Here is a 23,354-nt window from a genome sequence, read left to right on the forward strand (position 1 = left end):
CAGATAGTTTTGAATAGTCACTGACTTGTACACAAGAGGAGAGGAATGTTTGTGTAATTAAAGTTGAAGGATCTAGCAAGTATCTGAGTCCTTTCAAAAGGGGACAGCCTGGTTGTATTTACTGTTCAAGATTTGATGTAAGTAAAGGATTTGCTTTAAAACAAAAAAGCAAACAAAAACAGATCAAATAATTCTTTTAAAATGTGTTTTTATTTGCAGAAGCCACAGAAGCCAAACTTGACATCGTTAATGAATGTTCCCCAAAAGTTCAGAAATAATGGTAAGTTATTTGGAAAGTACTTCATAATACAATGACATACAAAAGTAAACTTACTAAGTAATTTCATTTCGGTTTTTGTTGTTGTTGTTTTCACTTGGCTGTAGTAATTGAGGAAAGTAGTGTTATAAGAACAGAACAGATGGTCATGTCAGAATAAAATAAGTAAGATAATGGAAATGACCATACTGAGTCCCCTCCTAAGCCTTTGTGTCTGATGTGTCCTTCTCCCATCCTGCCCTTACCTGGCTTCTTTTCCATACAGTCCCAGATGACTACTTTCCTGTGTTTTTAATGGGTAAAATGCCTGCTGCTATTTATATAACCCATTTGATTCATATTCCTCTTTCCCTTTCTCATGCTTTAAGGTGGTGGTGATAGTTCTAGAATTGAAATTCCTAAGTCACAGAAGAAAAGCCTCAAACAAAAAAAACCAACAGGTGCAAATCTGAGCAGAGGAGAATGTGGAGAGTTGTTGAAACAAGATGTCTCAGATTCAGGCAACCTTGAGGAAGATGAATTGGTGGAAGAGGAAGAAGGGCAGTGCAAAGAGGTACATAATAAATTCCATGAAACACTAAAACAAGAAAGTGAAAACCTGGGCCTAAATAGATATGAGGAAAATCTATGGGCAGCATTTCCCTCAAGCACAAAAGTAAGTGTACAGGGATGATTCAATTGGAAGAGTTTGTTAAGGGTAATACAGGTAAGCGACAGTAAACTATTTTCCTGTTAATACTCAATCACGTATCTGTATTCAATCATTGTATTTTGATACTGAAAACATCTTGTTTATAGCCAAACTCAGACATTATTTTCAATATTTTTATTATGAGATTGGAGAGTTTTGGAAGGAGAAAGACAGGAAACTTCATTCTTTCTGGAATCTGTGCACTTTCTGTTATGTAAAACTGAGGGAATGGATAATATCCATTAGAAGTTGTAGCCATTTAGTAGAATTCATGAGGTAATGACTGGAAATGAAGAAACAAAAGGAAGTTTTGAATGAAATTGAGGGCAGGAAACTAGTGAAATTGTGAGATATGTAGGCAGAAAGAAGACTTTCTGAATAATATCAATGAAACTGCATTTAGATTGACACAAGGAAGTGCTTCTCAGAGGTTTTGCATAGCCAGAGATGAGGTTTACAACATGAGGCACTGCAGTTTAATTGTGCAGATTCCCACTAAAAATTGTAGGCCTTTAGAAACCATGTTGCATATTGCTTCATTTAAGTCTTACCCAAGAAAACCGTTTTCCAAGTTGTTAATGGGTGGTGAAGTAGATATTGATTTCTGTGCTTTTCAGCTGTTTTGGTCAATCTGTTTTAGAAGGAGTCACCTAAATGGAAAGAAGAACAGGAGAAGGAAGATACTAGAAGGAAGCTGCAAACGACAGTTTTGGGGGATGTGAAACATTCTGTTTCTAGTAATAAACATCAAGTCCGTAAAGTTTCAGAAGACACAGCTTATGCGAGAAGTGAGTTTAAATATGATCCTGATTGCTCCTCTATAAGTATTAATGTTCAGTAAATAAAGTAAAATGATGATTATCCTCAAAGATGATAAACTTTCCTGTTACCTGTGAACCCTAGCCTGCTGTGGTAGAGAAGGTCTGCAGCTTTTGTTTTTTTTCGTTCTTACCTAACGGTCACAAATGGTGGTGCTGGATTCCTAATGATTACGTATGATGCAAGTTTCTTTATTAATTTTGTTGCTGTGTTCTCCTTGATGCCGTCTGAACAAAACAAGAAGCTAATCTAATCTATCTTCTGTGTGACAATATTGTTTCCCTTTCCGATGCTACTATCTGATTGAAAAGCTGTGGTTTTTCAGGGCTTCAGCCAAAAGCAGACCTGAGTCAAACTCAGAGAAGACTCTTCCAGTACCTCAACTTGTTCAGTTGTAGAATGTAGGAGATCTCTCCTTTGCTAAACCTTTGTGGGCTTGAGAGCATGACCAGCTCAGAGAGAGTTGGGTAATTTGGCATAGACCCCAGGGTGTGAAAACAGAAGATACTATTTCCATTGTCTGACTCCAGAGCACTGCTTGTTGCAGTAGACTTCTTCGGAGCATGTGTAGCTATTGGTCAGATGCTGCACAGAACATTGTCCAAACATGGTGAATGTAGCCATGTCAGCTGTCCTGCTTGGGCATCTTCTGCTGGAAAACAGATGAAGAGGAGTGAAGAGAATACTGTGATGTGACTGGATGTAAAGTTACCCTTGAGTGGGACTCACTGTTTGGTTTGTTCTTTGCTGTAGAATTACTGCTCGTCTTTCAGATCCTTTATTTGACTGATGGGGTATAAAAGTGTAGTGCAGTATATTTCTCAGTGTCTGTATTTCTCCTTTTTTTTTGTAGAAGCCCAACCCACAGTAGGAGCAGAGAAAAAGGAAGAGTCTGATTCTCCTTGGGATTCTGAGGTACTTTCTGTGAAATGTGCATCTCCCAGGACTGTGGGAGAGCCAGATGAGAACTACGTGAGAGCTTGCCTTTGCGTTGAGCCCTGCCCCTGGTGAGGCTTATTTACCCCATATTGCTGCTGCTCTATGTCCTGTATCTGAGGGTCAACGAAATACTTGTAGTGTAGGTTCTGTGTGGAGATAGTACTGGGACAAAGTTAGGTTAAGCTTCTTGTATCGGCCCTTTGGTTGCAGGCTTTTGAGTTGATTTTCTAGCACAGTAGTGAAACAGAATAACTACTTCCCCTCTAGTCTTTGTTGTTGGGAAAAAAACTAATTCCCCACTCCTTTCTTAAAAATACAAGACTTTCTAGATAGCTTAATCGCTATCAGCTTTGCCATTTTGGCCTTTAAGCAAATCAAATCTTGCTTTTGCAACGTAGTGATGCACTCACTCAACATTGTGGGACATGTGCCCCAGCAATGTAGGCTGATATTTGAATGCCAGGTGCAAATTTGATGCCAATGTTCAATCAACACAGAGCTGCAGCTTCTTGTTCACAATCAACATCTTGATTTCCTGTGTTAATTTCTTGTGTGGCTCTGTGATTTGCCAGCCTTAATCAACATTATGGAATAGTTTAGATGAATTGTGAGGATTTTTTTGCCCTTTTATTTAAAATGCAAAAGCCTTTGTTAGATTTTATTTTAAAAAAATTGTTTTGTACAAATTCTTACGCGTATGTACTGTATTATACAGCCGTGTTCTGAAGGTTCGAGGAAAGCATCTCCTCCTGTGTTTCTCCCACCTGCAGTTGAACATGGAGTACGCTTGCAGAGTGTTTCAGGGGAGCACAACAAGGGTAACTATCTCATAGATTGGATTTGTCTGTGTTTATAGACAAGTGAACTTTTTCTTTTGTTTTCCTTGTTAGTCCTGTTGTTCAGTGAGTATGTGCTGTAGCAATGAAGTGCTTGGCTGATGTTAATTAACAGCAGTGAACACTGAACTTGCTGGCCTGCTTGATTAGTCCAGGCGGTTCTTGCGTTCATTATGTATACTTTTTGGATATGTGTTTGTTCGGGTGTTTTTCTTTGCTTTAGGTGGTTGCTTAAAGTGGTGGGAGGTGTATCTGGTTTAAGATTTAGCTGTGAACCCTAGCCTGCTGTGGTAGAGAAGGTCTGCAGCTTTTGTTGCTTTTCGTTCTTTCCTAGAGGTCACAAATGGTGATGCTGGGTTCCTAATGATTATGTATGATGCAAGTTTCTTTATTAATTTTGTTGCTGTGTTCTCCTTGATCTGCACAAAACAAGTAGGTAGTCTAGTGTGCCTTGTGTGTGACACTATTGATTCCCTTTCTAATGGGTACTATCAGATTGAAAAGCTGTGGTTTTTCAGGGCTTCAGCCAAGAGCTGACCTGATTCAAAGTCAGAGAAGACTCTTCCAGTGCCTCACCTTGTTCAGTTGTAAAATGTAGGAGATCTCTCCTGTGCTACTCGTTTGTATGCTTGAGAGCATGACCTCAGAGAGAGGTGGGTGCTTAGGTACTCACCCCAGGGTCTCAGAGCAGAAGATAGTATGTCCGTCTCCAGAGGATATCTTGTTGCTGTAGATGTTTTCAGAGCTCGTGTAGCTATTGGTCAGTTGCTGCTCAGAAGGTGTGGAAGCAGCACTCACGGTGCATTCACTTTTCTCTTAGTGCATTTTATGTGCAAAGAGTTTATTTTGGAAAAGCATGAATAGTCAGCACTCAGGCTGTAATCAGCAGTTATGGTTTTCCAGAGTGGACGCCATTGCTCCTGTCTGGCTCATTCCTGTAAATTTTCCTTGCGTTTCTGTGTGAGTCAATGCTGAGTTTGTTTTATATAATGGAGTAGCTTAGAAGAGAGAACTGACTGTGGTCTGCTCTAGATGGGAGTTTGGTGGTCAGAAGATACTAGACTTTGAAGTGATAAGATTTAAAATGCTTGCAGTGTTCTGGACTGTATTGGAGCTGTGAGCTTCTGTTTCATTCCTAAATGTCAGTTTCTTATGTATGTACTGGTCAGAAGTTGCAGGATTATGAATCATGGTCAGGTGAGGTCTCCCTTGATAGCACTAAGCAAGGAGCCGTGTGTGTTGGCAGCTTCCTCTTAGTGTGAGGTTGTTTTGTATCGTGCTTTTGTGGTATGTCCTGTAGAGTGGAATGTGATAGTAAGTGCCAGATGATGGAGGTGTAGGCAAGAGGGAAGATGACTCAGGGTGTCCATATGCTGAGACTGAAGCATGCTGGAGTTTCTTCCTTAACGTTGTCCCAACACGAGGGACATTGTCATGTCAGCCACCATTCTTATGCATCTTTTGCTGGAAAAGAAATGAAGAGGAGAAAACAGAATACTGTGATGTGACTGGGTGTAAAGCTACCGTTGAGTGTAACTCATTTCTTGGTTTGTCCTTTGCTGTAGTACTGTTACTCATCTTTCAGATCCTTTGTTTGACTGATGGGGTATAAAAGTGGAGTGCAGTAAATTCTCAGTGTCTCTCTTTGTCCATTTTTTTGTAGGTGCTCTGCCAGCAGTAGGAACAGAGAAAAAGGAAGAGTCTGATTCTCCCTGGGATTCTGAGGTATTTCTGTGATATGTGCATCTCCCCGGTCTGTGGGAGAGCCAGATGAGAACTACGTGAGAGCTTGCCTTTGCGTTGAGCCCCGCCCCTGGTGAGGCTTATTTACCCCATGTTGCTGCTGCTCGATGTCCTGTATCTGAGGGTCATTGAAATACCTGTAGCGTAGGTTCTCTGTTGAGATAGTACTGGGACAAAGTTATGTCAGACTACTTACGTTGGCCTCCTGGCTGCAGGCTTTGGAGTTGATTTTCTAGCACAGTTTTAATACAGCAGTTTATTGCTGCTTTTAAACTTATGAACTTCTCAGGCATATTTTTGTGAGGATTTTTTTTTTTCCTACTATTCAGATCTATTCTGCTGATCCAGTCAGAGTTTAACGGATGCCAATACACTGAGCAACCCAGACATTTAGATTTTTCTGTATAGAACCTCTGTCTTCTCTAGATAGACTTAATCCGATTTTGAAAATCATGTTCAGCAGACACCAAGTGTGCTGGCTGTGTTTGTCCTTTCTGTCTGATAATTCTCAAGATGAGAGTGAGCAGGGTCTGTAGCTACTTCCCCTCTAGCCTTTGTTGTTGGGAAAAAAACTAATTCCCCACTCCTTTCTTAAAAATACAAGACTTTCTAGATAGCTTAATCGCTATCAGCTTTGCCTTTTTGGCCTTTAAGCAAATCAAATCTTGCTTTTGCAACGTAGTGATGCACTCACTCAACATTGTGGGACATGTGCCCCAGCAATGTAGGCTGATATTTGAATGCCAGGTGCAAATTTGATGCCAATGTTCAATCAACACAGAGCTGCAGCTTCTTGTTCACAATCAACATCTTGATTTCCTGTGTTAATTTCTTGTGTGGCTCTGTGATTTGCCAGCCTTAATCAACATTATGGAATAATTTAGATGAATTGTGAGGATTTTTTTGCCCTTTTATTTAAAATGCAAAAGCCTTTGTTAGATTTTATTTTAAAAAAATTGTTTTGTACAAATTCTTACGCGTATGTACTGTATTGTACAGCCGTGTTCTGAAGGTTCGAGGAAAGCATCTCCTCCTGTGTTTCTCCCACCTGCAGTTGAACATGGAGTACGCTTGCAGAGTGTTTCAGGGGAGCACAACAAGGGTAACTATCTCATAGATTGGATTTGTCTGTGTTTATAGACAAGTGAACTTTTTCTTTTGTTTTCCTTGTTAGTCCTGTTGTTCAGTGAGTATGTGCTGTAGCAATGAAGTGCTTGGCTGATGTTAATTAACAGCAGTGAACACTGAACTTGCTGGCCTGCTTGATTAGTCCAGGCGGTTCTTGCGTTCATTATGTATACTTTTTGGATATGTGTTTGTTCGGGTGTTTTTCTTTGCTTTAGGTGGTTGCTTAAAGTGGTGGGAGGTGTATCTGGTTTAAGATTTAGCTGTGAACCCTAGCCGGCTGTGGTAGAGAAGGTCTGCAGCTTTTGTTGCTTTTCGTTCTTTCCTAAAGGTCACAAATGGTGGTGCTGGGTTCCTAATGATTATGTATGATGCAAGTTTCTTTATTAATTTTGTTGCTGTGTTCTCCTTGATCTGCACAAAACAAGTAGGTAGTCTAGTGTGCCTTGTGTGTGACACTATTGATTCCCTTTCTAATGGGTACTATCAGATTGAAAAGCTGTGGTTTTTCAGGGCTTCAGCCAAGAGCTGACCTGATTCAAAGTCAGAGAAGACTCTTCCAGTGCCTCACCTTGTTCAGTTGTAAAATGTAGGAGATCTCTCCTGTGCTACTCGCTTGTATGCTTGAGAGCATGACCTCAGAGAGAGGTGGGTGCTTAGGTACTCACCCCAGGGTCTCAGAGCAGAAGATAGTATGTCCGTCTCCAGAGGATATCTTGTTGCTGTAGATGTTTTCAGAGCTCGTGTAGCTATTGGTCAGTTGCTGCTCAGAAGGTGTGGAAGCAGCACTCACGGTGCATTCACTTTTCTCTTAGTGCATTTTATGTGCAAAGAGTTTATTTTGGAAAAGCATGAATAGTCAGCACTCAGGCTGGAATCAGCAGTTACGGTTTTCCAGAGTGGACGCCATTGCTCCTGTCTGGCTCATTCCTGTAAATTTTCCTTGCGTTTCTGTGTGAGTCAATCCTGAGTTTGTTTTACATAATGGAGTAGCTTAGAAGAGAGAACTGACTGTGGTCTGCTCTAGATGGGAGTTTGGTGGTCAGAAGATACTAGACTTTGAAGTGATAAGATTTAAAATGCTTGCAGTGTTCTGGACTGTATTGGAGCTGTGAGCTTCTGTTTCATTCCTAAATGTCAGTCCTTATGTATGTACTGGTCAGAAGTTGCAGGATTATGAATCATGGTCAGGTGAGGTCTCCCTTGATAGCACTAAGCAAGGAGCCGTGTGTGTTGGCAGCTTCCTCTTAGTGTGAGGTTGTTTTGTATCGTGCTTTTGTGGTATGTCCTGTAGAGTGGAATGTGATAGTAAGTGCCAGATGATGGAGGTGTAGGCAAGAGGGAAGATGACTCAGGGTGTCCATATGCTGAGACTGAAGCATGCTGGAGTTTCTTCCTTAACGTTGTCCCAACACGAGGGACATTGTCATGTCAGCCACCATTCTTATGCATCTTTTGCTGGAAAAGAAATGAAGAGGAGAAAACAGAATACTGTGATGTGACTGGGTGTAAAGCTACCGTTGAGTGTAACTCATTTCTTGGTTTGTCCTTTGCTGTAGTACTGTTACTCATCTTTCAGATCCTTTGTTTGACTGATGGGGTATAAAAGTGGAGTGCAGTAAATTCTCAGTGTCTCTCTTTGTCCATTTTTTTGTAGGTGCTCTGCCAGCAGTAGGAACAGAGAAAAAGGAAGAGTCTGATTCTCCCTGGGATTCTGAGGTACTTTCTGTGATATGTGCATCTCCCCGGTCTGTGGGAGAGCCAGATGAGAACTACGTGAGAGCTTGCCTTTGCGTTGAGCCCCGCCCCTGGTGAGGCTTATTTACCCCATGTTGCTGCTGCTCGATGTCCTGTATCTGAGGGTCATTGAAATACCTGTAGCGTAGGTTCTCTGTTGAGATAGTACTGGGACAAAGTTATGTCAGACTACTTACGTTGGCCTCCTGGCTGCAGGCTTTGGAGTTGATTTTCTAGCACAGTTTTAATACAGCAGTTTATTGCTGCTTTTAAACTTATGAACTTCTCAGGCATATTTTTGTGAGGATTTTTTTTTTCCTACTATTCAGATCTATTCTGCTGATCCAGTCAGAGTTTAACGGATGCCAATACACTGAGCAACCCAGACATTTAGATTTTTCTGTATAGAACCTCTGTCTTCTCTAGATAGACTTAATCCGATTTTGAAAATCATGTTCAGCAGACACCAAGTGTGCTGGCTGTGTTTATCCTTTCTGTCTGATAATTCTCAAGATGAGAGTGAGCAGGGTCTGTAGCTACTTCCCCTCTAGCCTTTGTTGTTGGGAAAAAAACTAATTCCCCACTCCTTTCTTAAAAATACAAGACTTTCTAGATAGCTTAATCGCTATCAGCTTTGCCTTTTTGGCCTTTAAGCAAATCAAATCTTGCTTTTGCAACGTAGTGATGCACTCACTCAACATTGTGGGACATGTGCCCCAGCAATGTAGGCTGATATTTGAATGCCAGGTGCAAATTTGATGCCAATGTTCAATCAACACAGAGCTGCAGCTTCTTGTTCACAATCAACATCTTGATTTCCTGTGTTAATTTCTTGTGTGGCTCTGTGATTTGCCAGCCTTAATCAACATTATGGAATAGTTTAGATGAATTGTGAGGATTTTTTTGCCCTTTTATTTAAAATGCAAAAGCCTTTCTTAGATTTTATTTTAAAAAAATTGTTTTGTACAAATTCTTACGCGTATGTACTGTATTGTACAGCCGTGTTCTGAAGGTTCGAGGAAAGCATCTCCTCCTGTGTTTCTCCCACCTGCAGTTGAACATGGAGTACGCTTGCAGAGTGTTTCAGGGGAGCACAACAAGGGTAACTATCTCATAGATTGGATTTGTCTGTGTTTATAGACAAGTGAACTTTTTCTTTTGTTTTCCTTGTTAGTCCTGTTGTTCAGTGAGTATGTGCTGTAGCAATGAAGTGCTTGGCTGATGTTAATTAACAGCAGTGAACACTGAACTTGCTGGCCTGCTTGATTAGTCCAGGCGGTTCTTGCGTTCATTATGTATACTTTTTGGATATGTGTTTGTTCGGGTGTTTTTCTTTGCTTTAGGTGGTTGCTTAAAGTGGTGGGAGGTGTATCTGGTTTAAGATTTAGCTGTGAACCCTAGCCTGCTGTGGTAGAGAAGGTCTGCAGCTTTTGTTGCTTTTCGTTCTTTCCTAAAGGTCACAAATGGTGGTGCTGGGTTCCTAATGATTATGTATGATGCAAGTTTCTTTATTAATTTTGTTGCTGTGTTCTCCTTGATCTGCACAAAACAAGTAGGTAGTCTAGTGTGCCTTGTGTGTGACACTATTGATTCCCTTTCTAATGGGTACTATCAGATTGAAAAGCTGTGGTTTTTCAGGGCTTCAGCCAAGAGCTGACCTGATTCAAAGTCAGAGAAGACTCTTCCAGTGCCTCACCTTGTTCAGTTGTAAAATGTAGGAGATCTCTCCTGTGCTACTCGCTTGTATGCTTGAGAGCATGACCTCAGAGAGAGGTGGGTGCTTAGGTACTCACCCCAGGGTCTCAGAGCAGAAGATAGTATGTCCGTCTCCAGAGGATATCTTGTTGCTGTAGATGTTTTCAGAGCTCGTGTAGCTATTGGTCAGTTGCTGCTCAGAAGGTGTGGAAGCAGCACTCACGGTGCATTCACTTTTCTCTTAGTGCATTTTATGTGCAAAGAGTTTATTTTGGAAAAGCATGAATAGTCAGCACTCAGGCTGGAATCAGCAGTTACGGTTTTCCAGAGTGGACGCCATTGCTCCTGTCTGGCTCATTCCTGTAAATTTTCCTTGCGTTTCTGTGTGAGTCAATCCTGAGTTTGTTTTACATAATGGAGTAGCTTAGAAGAGAGAACTGACTGTGGTCTGCTCTAGATGGGAGTTTGGTGGTCAGAAGATACTAGACTTTGAAGTGATAAGATTTAAAATGCTTGCAGTGTTCTGGACTGTATTGGAGCTGTGAGCTTCTGTTTCATTCCTAAATGTCAGTCCTTATGTATGTACTGGTCAGAAGTTGCAGGATTATGAATCATGGTCAGGTGAGGTCTCCCTTGATAGCACTAAGCAAGGAGCCGTGTGTGTTGGCAGCTTCCTCTTAGTGTGAGGTTGTTTTGTATCGTGCTTTTGTGGTATGTCCTGTAGAGTGGAATGTGATAGTAAGTGCCAGATGATGGAGGTGTAGGCAAGAGGGAAGATGACTCAGGGTGTCCATATGCTGAGACTGAAGCATGCTGGAGTTTCTTCCTTAACGTTGTCCCAACACGAGGGACATTGTCATGTCAGCCACCATTCTTATGCATCTTTTGCTGGAAAAGAAATGAAGAGGAGAAAACAGAATACTGTGATGTGACTGGGTGTAAAGCTACCGTTGAGTGTAACTCATTTCTTGGTTTGTCCTTTGCTGTAGTACTGTTACTCATCTTTCAGATCCTTTGTTTGACTGATGGGGTATAAAAGTGGAGTGCAGTAAATTCTCAGTGTCTCTCTTTGTCCATTTTTTTGTAGGTGCTCTGCCAGCAGTAGGAACAGAGAAAAAGGAAGAGTCTGATTCTCCCTGGGATTCTGAGGTACTTTCTGTGATATGTGCATCTCCCCGGTCTGTGGGAGAGCCAGATGAGAACTACGTGAGAGCTTGCCTTTGCGTTGAGCCCCGCCCCTGGTGAGGCTTATTTACCCCATGTTGCTGCTGCTCGATGTCCTGTATCTGAGGGTCATTGAAATACCTGTAGCGTAGGTTCTCTGTTGAGATAGTACTGGGACAAAGTTATGTCAGACTACTTACGTTGGCCTCCTGGCTGCAGGCTTTGGAGTTGATTTTCTAGCACAGTTTTAATACAGCAGTTTATTGCTGCTTTTAAACTTATGAACTTCTCAGGCATATTTTTGTGAGGATTTTTTTTTTCCTACTATTCAGATCTATTCTGCTGATCCAGTCAGAGTTTAACGGATGCCAATACACTGAGCAACCCAGACATTTAGATTTTTCTGTATAGAACCTCTGTCTTCTCTAGATAGACTTAATCCGATTTTGAAAATCATGTTCAGCAGACACCAAGTGTGCTGGCTGTGTTTATCCTTTCTGTCTGATAATTCTCAAGATGAGAGTGAGCAGGGTCTGTAGCTACTTCCCCTCTAGCCTTTGTTGTTGGGAAAAAAACTAATTCCCCACTCCTTTCTTAAAAATACAAGACTTTCTAGATAGCTTAATCGCTATCAGCTTTGCCTTTTTGGCCTTTAAGCAAATCAAATCTTGCTTTTGCAACGTAGTGATGCACTCACTCAACATTGTGGGACATGTGCCCCAGCAATGTAGGCTGATATTTGAATGCCAGGTGCAAATTTGATGCCAATGTTCAATCAACACAGAGCTGCAGCTTCTTGTTCACAATCAACATCTTGATTTCCTGTGTTAATTTCTTGTGTGGCTCTGTGATTTGCCAGCCTTAATCAACATTATGGAATAGTTTAGATGAATTGTGAGGATTTTTTTGCCCTTTTATTTAAAATGCAAAAGCCTTTGTTAGATTTTATTTTAAAAAAATTGTTTTGTACAAATTCTTACGCGTATGTACTGTATTGTACAGCCGTGTTCTGAAGGTTCGAGGAAAGCATCTCCTCATGTGTTTCTCCCACCTGCAGTTGAACATGGAGTACGCTTGCAGAGTGTTTCAGGGGAGCACAACAAGGGTAACTATCTCATAGATTGGATTTGTCTGTGTTTATAGACAAGTGAACTTTTTCTTTTGTTTTCCTTGTTAGTCCTGTTGTTCAGTGAGTATGTGCTGTAGCAATGAAGTGCTTGGCTGATGTTAATTAACAGCAGTGAACACTGAACTTGCTGGCCTGCTTGATTAGTCCAGGCGGTTCTTGCGTTCATTATGTATACTTTTTGGATATGTGTTTGTTCGGGTGTTTTTCTTTGCTTTAGGTGGTTGCTTAAAGTGGTGGGAGGTGTATCTGGTTTAAGATTTAGCTGTGAACCCTAGCCTGCTGTGGTAGAGAAGGTCTGCAGCTTTTGTTGCTTTTCGTTCTTTCCTAAAGGTCACAAATGGTGGTGCTGGGTTCCTAATGATTATGTATGATGCAAGTTTCTTTATTAATTTTGTTGCTGTGTTCTCCTTGATCTGCACAAAACAAGTAGGTAGTCTAGTGTGCCTTGTGTGTGACACTATTGATTCCCTTTCTAATGGGTACTATCAGATTGAAAAGCTGTGGTTTTTCAGGGCTTCAGCCAAGAGCTGACCTGATTCAAAGTCAGAGAAGACTCTTCCAGTGCCTCACCTTGTTCAGTTGTAAAATGTAGGAGATCTCTCCTGTGCTACTCGCTTGTATGCTTGAGAGCATGACCTCAGAGAGAGGTGGGTGCTTAGGTACTCACCCCAGGGTCTCAGAGCAGAAGATAGTATGTCCGTCTCCAGAGGATATCTTGTTGCTGTAGATGTTTTCAGAGCTTGTGTAGCTATTGGTCAGTTGCTGCTCAGAAGGTGTGGAAGCAGCACTCACGGTGCATTCACTTTTCTCTTAGTGCATTTTATGTGCAAAGAGTTTATTTTGGAAAAGCATGAATAGTCAGCACTCAGGCTGGAATCAGCAGTTACGGTTTTCCAGAGTGGACGCCATTGCTCCTGTCTGGCTCATTCCTGTAAATTTTCCTTGCGTTTCTGTGTGAGTCAATCCTGAGTTTGTTTTACATAATGGAGTAGCTTAGAAGAGAGAACTGACTGTGGTCTGCTCTAGATGGGAGTTTGGTGGTCAGAAGATACTAGACTTTGAAGTGATAAGATTTAAAATGCTTGCAGTGTTCTGGACTGTATTGGAGCTGTGAGCTTCTGTTTCATTCCTAAATGTCAGTTTCTTATGTATGTACTGGTCAGAAGTTGCAGGATTATGAATCATGGTCAGGTGAGGTCTCCCTTGATAGCACTAAGCAAGGAGCCGTGTGTGTTGGCAGCTTCCTCTTAGTGTGAGGTTGTTTTGTATCGTGCTTTTGTGGTATGTCCTGTAGAGTGGAATGTGATAGTAAGTGCCAGATGATGGAGGTGTAGGCAAGAGGGAAGATGACTCAGGGTGTCCATATGCTGAGACTGAAGCATGCTGGAGTTTCTTCCTTAACGTTGTCCCAACACGAGGGACATTGTCATGTCAGCCACCATTCTTATGCATCTTTTGCTGGAAAAGAAATGAAGAGGAGAAAACAGAATACTGTGATGTGACTGGGTGTAAAGCTACCGTTGAGTGTAACTCATTTCTTGGTTTGTCCTTTGCTGTAGTACTGTTACTCATCTTTCAGATCCTTTGTTTGACTGATGGGGTATAAAAGTGGAGTGCAGTAAATTCTCAGTGTCTCTCTTTGTCCATTTTTTTGTAGGTGCTCTGCCAGCAGTAGGAACAGAGAAAAAGGAAGAGTCTGATTCTCCCTGGGATTCTGAGGTACTTTCTGTGATATGTGCATCTCCCCGGTCTGTGGGAGAGCCAGATGAGAACTACGTGAGAGCTTGCCTTTGCGTTGAGCCCCGCCCCTGGTGAGGCTTATTTACCCCATGTTGCTGCTGCTCGATGTCCTGTATCTGAGGGTCATTGAAATACCTGTAGCGTAGGTTCTCTGTTGAGATAGTACTGGGACAAAGTTATGTCAGACTACTTACGTTGGCCTCCTGGCTGCAGGCTTTGGAGTTGATTTTCTAGCACAGTTTTAATACAGCAGTTTATTGCTGCTTTTAAACTTACGAACTTCTCAGGCATATTTTTGTGAGGATTTTTTTTTTTCCTACTATTCAGATCTATTCTGCTGATCCAGTCAGAGTTTAACGGATGCCAATACACTGAGCGACCCAGACATTTAGATTTTTCTGTATAGAACCTCTGTCTTCTCTAGATAGATTTAATCCGATTTTGAAAATCATGTTCAGCAGACACCAAGTGTGCTGGCTGTGTTTATCCTTTCTGTCTGATAATTCTCAAGATGAGAGTGAGCAGGGTCTGTAGCTACTTCCCCTCTAGCCTTTGTTGTTGGGAAAAAAATAATTCCCCACTCCTTTCTTAAAAATACAAGACTTTCTAGATAGCTTAATCGCTATCAGCTTTGCCTTTTTGGCCTTTAAGCAAATCAAATCTTGCTTTTGCAACGTAGTGATGCACTCACTCAACATTGTGGGACATGTGCCCCAGCAATGTAGGCTGATATTTGAATGCCAGGTGCAAATTTGATGCCAATGTTCAATCAACACAGAGCTGCAGCTTCTTGTTCACAATCAACATCTTCCTGTGTTAATTTCTTGTGTGGCTCTGTGATTTGCCAGCCTTAATCAACATTATGGAATAGTTTAGATGAATTGTGAGGATTTTTTTGCCCTTTTATTTAAAATGCAAAAGCCTTTGTTAGATTTTATTTTAAAAAAATTGTTTTGTACAAATTCTTACGCGTATGTACTGTATTATACAGCCGTGTTCTGAAGGTTCGAGGAAAGCATCTCCTCCTGTGTTTCTCCCACCTGCAGTTGAACATGGAGTACGCTTGCAGAGTGTTTCAGGGGAGCACAACAAGGGTAACTATCTCATAGATTGGATTTTTCTGTGTTTATAGACAAGTGAACTTTTTCTTTTGTTTTCTTTGTTAGTCCTGTTGTTCAGTGAGTATGTGCTGTAGCAATGAAGTGCTTGGCTGATGTTAATTAACAGCAGTGAACACTGAACTTGCTGGCCTGCTTGATTAGTCTAGGCGGTTCTTGCGTTCATTATGTATACTTTTTGGATATGTGTTTGTTCGGGTGTTTTTCTTTGCTTTAGGTGGTTGCTTAAAGTGGTGGGAGGTGTATCTGGTTTAAGATTTATCTGTCTGAGGATTTGGATATTTCTGGATAATCAGCAGAAGAAAAATATCATTTGGTTGATCTTTTTGTTTGTTTATTTAATTTTTTTTAGTTTCCTGTTTTTCTTTAAAAACTAAAATATGTGGGCAAATTCTTGTTATGTTTCTGCGGGTTTCCACCTGCAGCTCATGGCATTTGCTTTATGACCATCCTGATTGATCATAAGTGTGCTGGAACGTTTTGCTATTGGAATAAAGCTTTTATCTTTTTGAGAGTGCTTTGGCAATGTGGCTTATAATATGGATTCAATGACATAGCCTAAAAGGCAAGTCCAATTTTATTTTTGTAAGCAGACACCAAATCTTAGCAAGCTTCTGGAATCCATAAATCAACTTACCAATTGTCTTTAATGTCTGCTTCATATGATTCTGCTAAGCTTGAAATCAGTGTGGGAGGGGGGAAGAGGTGACTGTGGTAGTCTTTCTAATGTATTTCCATGTTACTTGACCACCTAGTGTTCGAAAATCAAGTCTTGATGATTTGTTTTTAGTATTTATTTAAATCTAAAAATTATTTTGTGGAACAATTCGTAGAAGCATTTTGTATGCTTGTTTCATGAATGGAGTCGTAAAGTATAAGATGACTGCAGCACAGGGCAGTAGGTTGTGTGAGTTAGGAAATAAAATTTGACACTAAACTTGAAAAAGATTTGGAATAACGCACATGTTGTGCATTACAACCAAGCAATGTTTGTATCATTTATTTCCTTGCAAACTGATCCAGAGAGGTCAGTTGAGAACCAGATTGTTTTTACCTCATTGAATGATGTTTGTATGAGGTTGCTGTGTCTGTACCCTTGCTCTCCATAAGCTGTTAATGAGAAAGTAGCCTCAACATTATGCACTGCTAGAATAGAAGTAGTCATAGTTCTGCTGGGTTCTTTCTTGATTGGTCATTAAGAAGCCAAAGCTATCTGCTCTAATTAATTTTTCCAGAAAGCAGAATTCAGCTTCCAAAAGGAACAAAATATTTTAATCTTGTTCTCTTAATAGACATGACTTAATGCTTCACATGAATTGTTGTCATTCTGTGATTTGATTCTTTTTTTTTTTTAAATAAAAGTTGGATGATGGGAATTACTCTGTATTTCTTATATACTACTACAAGTTCTGTGTGATAAGATAATTGGATATTAGCTATTTCACTCTCAATGAAGTAATTTGTGCAAGAAACAATTACAGAGCTTACTAATGTTGTAAAGAATAAAAGATATCTTCAATTAAATAAAATAACGCTTTCATTTTTCATCTCCAGGCTTTTCAGAGAAACCCAGTAATTTGCAGGTAAATGCTTTTCATTGAAATCTACTTGTCCTGCTCATTAATGAATATGTGGTTACTTTGAATGTATGGGTGTTTATTTTTCATTGGTTTGTCTTTCATAGTTAAAGGTTTCTGCAGTTTTAGAGATGAATGAAACATCTTCAAAAACAGAAAAGAAAAAATCAGGTAATGATGTCTTTTATATTCTGATTTTAGCTTCAAAATCTTTCTGATAAGCATATTTAATTAAGCATTTGATTCATTTGTTTTGCAGATCCACAGGAGAAATTGAGTGTAGATGATATTGAAGGTATTTATAAATAGTTGTTGTTTTTTTTTTTGTCATGTCCCTTTGTGGGCAGATACATTGTAGTTGTAAATTCTTCATATTAAATTAATGTTTTGCTAGCAAGATGTTATTTCAGCAGCAGATTTAATGAAATATGGCTCTATCTTTGGGTGTTTTCTCCACTACAGCTCCATTCAACATTTCTAAACATCCTTCTACAGTGTAAGGTTCCTCCAGCATACCTGCTATCATCACCCCTTGTCAGGCAGTCCACATTTACTCATTTCCTTCTCATTGCCAAATATACCAATCTGCAGAGGAGCAATAGGGTCATGTCCTGTGTCTGATTCCTGGCTAGGGTCTGCAGGTGGAGCTGTCCAGGAGCTGCAGGTGGGACAGAATGGGTGATTCATAGGCTTATGCTTCATTAGCATGATTGATTATTTACCTGGCTTTTTCTTTGCCTCTCTGGCAGTTGTATGAAAACATGTATTACATATGCTCTTCCAAAGCCATCCTCTCATGTTTTGTTTAAACTGGCCACTGAGTTTAGAGCTAGTGGAAGGACATGGGAAAGAGAGTGTAGGTGGGAGGTAGTGAGTGGAAGTATGTTGGCAGGTATTCCTTTTGGTTGGGAAAGATAAATAAAAGTGAAGCAGCTAGATCATTTGTTATACATGGGAGGGAGTATATCTAACCTCAGTGGGTTCTTAGTTTCTTAATTCTGATATATGTGAATTTAAGTATTTGTTAGCGAGATACAAAACAGTTCCCTATTAAGGTCTTAGAATTTCTACAACGAGCCCTGAAAATTACAAATCAGGTGAAAACCTATATAAGCAAGCATATGAAGTAGATGATTAGATAAGAGTTCAGAAAACTATTGCAACTTCTAAGTATGGAATGGAAATTGCTCCAAGCTGTTTGACATCCATGTCTTGGGAAAAAAGGTACTGTTTCTTTTGATGACAATAGAGGTTAAACTTCTTTCTAGAAAAAAAATGTACGTGTGTTTGCATAAAGAAAAGGAGATTCTCTACTGCAGTGATATTGTTTCTGTAAGATGCACAAAAGGTGGTTAGAATCATTGAATTATAGAATTGGGCTGGAAAGGACCTTTAAAAATCACCTAATTGAAACTTCCCAGCTGTGGGTAACCTGTTGCAGTGCCTCATCACCCTCATCAAGAATTTATTCCTTATATCTAATCTGAACGATCTTTTAGTTTAAAACTGTTACCCTTTGCTCTGTCACTACAGGCCATAGTTAAAAATCTTTCGTGTAAGCCCCCATTAATTATTGAAAGGCCATCATATGGTCTCTGCAAACTCTTATATTCCCCAACTCTGTCAGCTTTCCTCATAGGAAAAGTGTTCCAGTCCTCAAATTGTTTTTTGAGACCCTTCCCTGGACCTGCTCTAGCCAGAGATTTTTTGTGCTGGGGGCCCCGGAGATGAACTCGGTGCTCCTGGTAGGGTTTTGAAAGAGTGGAGTAGAAGGGGACACCACCTCTCTTGGCCTGCTGGCCATGCAGTGCTTCTTTTTTTGTGGCCCAGGGTGCAATTGGCTTTTTGGACTGCAAGCATGCATTCTCAGCTTATATGTAATTCTTCATCCAGCATTATCCCCAAGTTCTTTTCCACAGGACTGCTCTCAGTCTGTTCATTGTCCAGCCTGTGCTGAAGCTGATGACTTCCCAACCCAGGTGCAGGATCTTGCGCTTGGCCTTGCTGAACATCATAAGACCTGCTTCTGTAGGCTGTCAGTATCTGTCTGAATGCGATCTCTTTTCACTAACATATCAGATACACCACTTGGCAGCACTTCCCTGTCTACCAAAGAATCCATCCATGATATTTCTCCAATTTAGAGAGATGAGCTCTCTAGGTAGCTAACATCAGTTGCTATTTCTTTATCCTCCACTCTAGTCACTCCATAATAGAAGGTTGTCTGGGCCTTGGAAAGTACCTCCTTTCTTAAACTCTTTAAAAACAAGTGTGATGTTTCCCTTTCTCCTGTCACTAAGGGTTTTACCTGACTGCCACAACTCTTTAAATATGGTGGATAGTGACTTAGCAACCTAATTTACCCATGATCTTGGAGGTCTTTTCCATCCTTTGTGTTTCTGTGATTCTGTGAGTTCTTATTTTGTCTGTTTTATGTAGTCATGTGAAATGTAGTCCAGTGATGGTGTGGGACGTGGCAAAGTTAGATAGGAAAAACAGTCTTTTCATAGCTCATTTTATGTCATCATTTCATGTATTTTCTGTTCATCCTTCCTCGTGTCTGTTTTTTTTCTATAATCCATGTATTTGCTCAAAGATCAGGTATTAAGAAATATATGTGAAAGTTTGTCTCAAACTCCTATGTTTGGGTTTCAGCAAGCTGTATTTCTTCTGCAGAGTGTTATAATTCCTATGGTACAAGTATTTCTAACTCTAAAAGGGTTAAACGAGACCCTTTGTGGCACAAAACAAGGAGAAATGAAAGTAGCTAGAGGAATCTAGCCGATTGCTGTCTAGCATACAGTGTGTCATGTATGTATAAATATAGTTCTACATGTAAACCATTTGAGATTCTTAAAGGTGTATTTCTGACTGATTTTCATCAAATTTCCCTTAGGAATGAAAGAGAAAATGCCCTGAGAGGGATTAGTTCGCACAGAGGCATCTTCAAACTGTTTTGTAATATTATGTTCAAATCGTAAATAATCATACGCTTGAGAGGCTGTGTTAGTTTGTGCTATTTTCTCACAAATGCAATGATTCAGGATGTACTCTAGGTATAATTAATTTGTAATAAGTCATGTTCGTTATAAAGATGTAATTTTTTCACTGTAGGTGAGCGCTCAGAATCTACCGTTCATGTGTCATCATCAGCTAAAAAAGAGATGGTCAAGGATGCCACTGAAAACTTTGGGAGGCAGGTATGTGAAACCAAATATTGTGTTTTTCCTTGCGTGCAATTCTGAGAAACAGTGCAGTCATGTGGTGGGTTTTTTGTTTTTTCCTATGCAAAATACATACTCATTTGGGAGCAAAATTTTATATCATGTGATTATTTCTTTGACAAAACACGCCAGATTTTCCTCTGTGTATTAGAAAGATTAAGTAAAAACCTGAAATATGATCTGTCAGTGCTTTCTCTGTCTCTGCAAAATATCTCCTTATCTGATCAAGTTAGTAAGTGTTCGAAAATATTTTTTGAAGGTCATTATGGAGGAATATAGGCTAGGCGTCCTGTTTGTATTGAGCATACAGGACTGGGTAGGGATCTTCATTGAGTGTCTGGAGTCTTCTGTAATACCTCAAGGGAAGTGGAGGAAGTAATATCATCATACATCCAAGGCACTGTGGAAGAGGGATGTGATTCATTTCAGCAGGTAGAGAGCGGAACTTAAGTATTGGAAGGTGGTAGCAGATGTGCAAAGTGAATGGAGCTTGGAAATGAAGTGGCTGAGGCAGGTGGTGACTGAGATGCTCTCCATTGTGAAAGATTTTTGTGGAGTTACGATGTAGAAGGAGAAAAGGGCCTCTATAACCAGAGTAAGAAGGACAATAGTTGTGGTTCCTTGGGATGCCAAGGCTGCAGACCTTGTTCAGAAGGGAACACAAACCAAGGGCAACTTTGCAGGGACTGTGAAGTCAGAGATAGTGAGAAGGCTGGAGAGAGGAGCTGGTCAGTGAGCTTGAGGCATGGTACCGTTTGGATAGATGTCTCAGTTCTTGATTTTGGGCTGAGGGCAGGAATGAACAGGTATTCCTTGTAAATATTTGTCTTGGGAGCTTGGAATAGAATTTAATAATTCTGACTCTGAGGAGCATAAGTGATTGTAATGTAGCCAGTCCCTTGTTGTGGTTAGTAAAAAAGCTTGTTATGATCACTCACGCTTGTTATGAACGCTCACCAGCAGGGGGTTTAAAGGGACAGTCAGTAGAAAGTTGAGTATGGGAAAATTTGGGCAGTTGTGTTTTCTGTTGTTACTGATTGGTTTTGATCTGTTTGATTGGTTTATGTTTCTAAACTAGATCCTTCTGTTTTGAGGAAAAAATAAATAAGGTATCTTTGTTTTGTTGTTGTTGTATGATGGGATGAGTTTGCAATGTAAATTATATGGCTTAACGGTAATTTCATTTTTCTTGGTAATTTTTCTGTCTTTACCTGCTTACTTAAGGATAAATATGTTTTAGAAACTTGATAGAAAATACAGCACATGAAAAGCAGACTGACAAAGCAGAAATTTCTCATCAGGAAGCCCTAGCAGAAAATGAGGAATCCCACAGTGCTGACAAGCAGTTAAGTCTAAAGCTGTGGGAAGAAAGATACAAAAAATGTGGATTGAAAAAGAGAAAAGGGAGTTGAAAAGAAATTTTACAAACATTACAGCAGAGCTGAAGCAGCTGTTTGGTGAAATTAATGAATCTGAGAAAGCTCCATCCCTTGTGGCAGAAGTGTCAGAAGATGACCTCATTGAAGAATTGAAGAGTCTTTGTGTTTCGTCTTGTGTGACAGAATCAAGTGATAAGTTAGAAAGTAAAGGTGAATTTGGAGATGTGAAACTTAATGTAGACCTAAAAGAACCCAAACCTGAAATAGTTATTCTGAGTCTCTGTGTCCTTCCTGATCACAATAACTTAAATGCGAGCATGGAAAATACCTGGAGAATACCAGATGAAGAAGGCTGCACTAATTACACAGATAATACAAAAGTACATCTATCAAAAGCAGAGGAAATGGAAGAGAATGAGAATGGGATTAGTAGAGATGTAGAGGGAAGTCCTGAGTATTCCCTGAGACATTGTTTAAAAACAAATATTTGGGATGACATTTCTAATAATCTTCCTAATATAAGACCTGTTTCCACAAATGGTGAAAGTACACTTGGCTTTATAAGTGAGAAGAAAATTGGCAAGGACATCTGTCTTAGTGACAGTGTTCCCAGAGACTGCCTTATCAAAAACAAGGAAATAGGAGAAACAGAAATCGAAAATCTTTTCCCGCATGCTCAGCAACCTTGTGGCATGCTGAAAAGGAATCTGGATGAAGAACTAAAACAAGATGTGGAAAGATTTAAGAGTAAGGTAGGAATGCTGCAAATGGTATTCCTGGCTTTGGAAAAAGAGAAGGTAGAGCTACAAAAAGAGGTAGAAGTTCACCTGCTTTTCCTTATTCTTTAGTCTTTCTCAGTATCGGTGGTCCTGTTCATGTTAGCTATTGATCATTAAAAGAAGGTGCTTTGTGCAAATTGGTTTTTTTGTCTTAAGAGAAGAACGTTACTCATAAATAAGGAAAGCAGTGGAGAACTGTGCTTTTCCCCATAATGTAATCAGAAGGTTTTGAGAAAGCAAAGTGTATTGTTTCAGTTTGACAATAGGTGGCAGTCATTTCCAGTGTAAGTAGTTATCACCTCATTACCATAAAAAGAAATTCATACAAGTACACCAGTTTTGATTGTCGATCAAGGAATGAAAATAGCTTCTGAACAGGGTCTTGATTTATCTCTTCATTTGCTGTGGTTTGTGCATGGTGTGCCTTCATTGCCTCTCACTAAAATTCCTGATTGCTGTGAAGCTGTTTCTGCTTTTGAGTTCAGTTTGCTTTTTTCCTCATCATTAAGGAAGTACAACATCATACATCCACTCATACTTTGTGTTTCTACAACTACTGTTGTGTAGTCCATCTGATTTCTTATCCATCAGTAATGCTTCTATTGTTTGTTTCCTTAGGGCTGCTTTGCTTTTTTGTTTTTGTTTGATTGTTATACTTCAAATCAAGAGTGAATTCAGAGTATATTTGTAGTCTTGGTACATTTTGTAGAGTAATTTTGGGGGAAAATCTTTTTTATTTTACATTATTTTAAAAGTCAAGCTTAGATTATTTGGTCTTGGATCTCCTTTAGAATCAGAAAATATATGAAGCTTAATTTTCTCTTCATAGGTTGAGAAGGAAAAAAGGAAGCAGAAACATTTCAAAATGCAAGCAGTGGAGAAACAGGAAAGTCTTGATAAATCAAATACACCAGTGGGCAATATTACCCATCAACCAGTAAAAGAAAAGCTTGCTCTAAGGAAGAATGAAAAAATGATAGAAGAAAAACACACAAAGAATTCTTCATCTGAGGAGAGACCAAAATTACTTGAAATGCCAGTAAAAGGGTAAGCTAATAAAATAATCCGTAGAATTAGATTGTTTTAAATCTTGTAATTGAAGCACTTTCCTCGGTATTGAAAGCTATGCTGAGTAGTCCCCTGCTCCCCAAACTGTTTTAAAAGTATATTTTTCAAAGAACTAAATGCGCAGTGGAGGTTCAGATTAATTTTGCTGGAGGTGATAGAGGTCTTAATCACAGAATCATAGAATGGCCCAGGTTCAAAAGGACCACAATGATCATCTAGTTTCAACCCCCCTGCTATGTGCAGGGTCACCAACCACCAGACCAGGCTTCCCAGAGAATTTCTTCCTTAACACTGACTCTAATCGTGTCTTTAGA

At 39.9% G+C, this 23,354-nt stretch overlaps 2 protein-coding genes across 3 annotated transcripts in view; both read left to right on the plus strand.

The window, feature by feature from the left end:
* LOC107306747 (ankyrin repeat domain-containing protein 26-like) overlaps positions 1-23,354 on the plus strand; it is a 50,404-nt gene that overhangs the window by 10,229 nt on the left and 16,821 nt on the right. For both annotated transcript variants that reach the window (XM_085524195.1, XM_085524196.1), the window contains 18 exons: positions 220-280; positions 646-830; positions 1,609-1,756; positions 2,641-2,702; positions 3,442-3,544; positions 5,226-5,287; positions 6,305-6,407; positions 8,088-8,149; positions 9,167-9,269; positions 10,950-11,011; positions 12,029-12,131; positions 13,813-13,874; positions 14,887-14,989; positions 16,568-16,596; positions 16,698-16,761; positions 16,850-16,885; positions 19,705-19,790; positions 22,802-23,019. In XM_085524195.1, the coding sequence (XP_085380321.1) occupies positions 220-280; positions 646-830; positions 1,609-1,756; positions 2,641-2,702; positions 3,442-3,544; positions 5,226-5,287; positions 6,305-6,407; positions 8,088-8,149; positions 9,167-9,269; positions 10,950-11,011; positions 12,029-12,131; positions 13,813-13,874; positions 14,887-14,989; positions 16,568-16,596; positions 16,698-16,761; positions 16,850-16,885; positions 19,705-19,790; positions 22,802-23,019 (1,652 nt within the window). The remainder of the gene's footprint in view (positions 1-219; positions 281-645; positions 831-1,608; positions 1,757-2,640; positions 2,703-3,441; positions 3,545-5,225; positions 5,288-6,304; positions 6,408-8,087; positions 8,150-9,166; positions 9,270-10,949; positions 11,012-12,028; positions 12,132-13,812; positions 13,875-14,886; positions 14,990-16,567; positions 16,597-16,697; positions 16,762-16,849; positions 16,886-19,704; positions 19,791-22,801; positions 23,020-23,354) is intronic.
* On the plus strand, positions 20,821-22,645 carry LOC146756789 (uncharacterized). Its single transcript, XM_085524197.1, has one exon. The coding sequence runs from the start codon at positions 21,196-21,198 to the stop codon at positions 22,039-22,041; it is 846 nt and encodes a 281-aa protein (XP_085380323.1). The 5' UTR covers positions 20,821-21,195; the 3' UTR covers positions 22,042-22,645.

This window comes from Coturnix japonica, chromosome 26 (genome assembly GCF_054131305.1).
Source record: "Coturnix japonica strain WE chromosome 26, WE-NBRP24, whole genome shotgun sequence".
NCBI classification, from domain to species: Eukaryota; Metazoa; Chordata; class Aves; order Galliformes; family Phasianidae; genus Coturnix; species Coturnix japonica.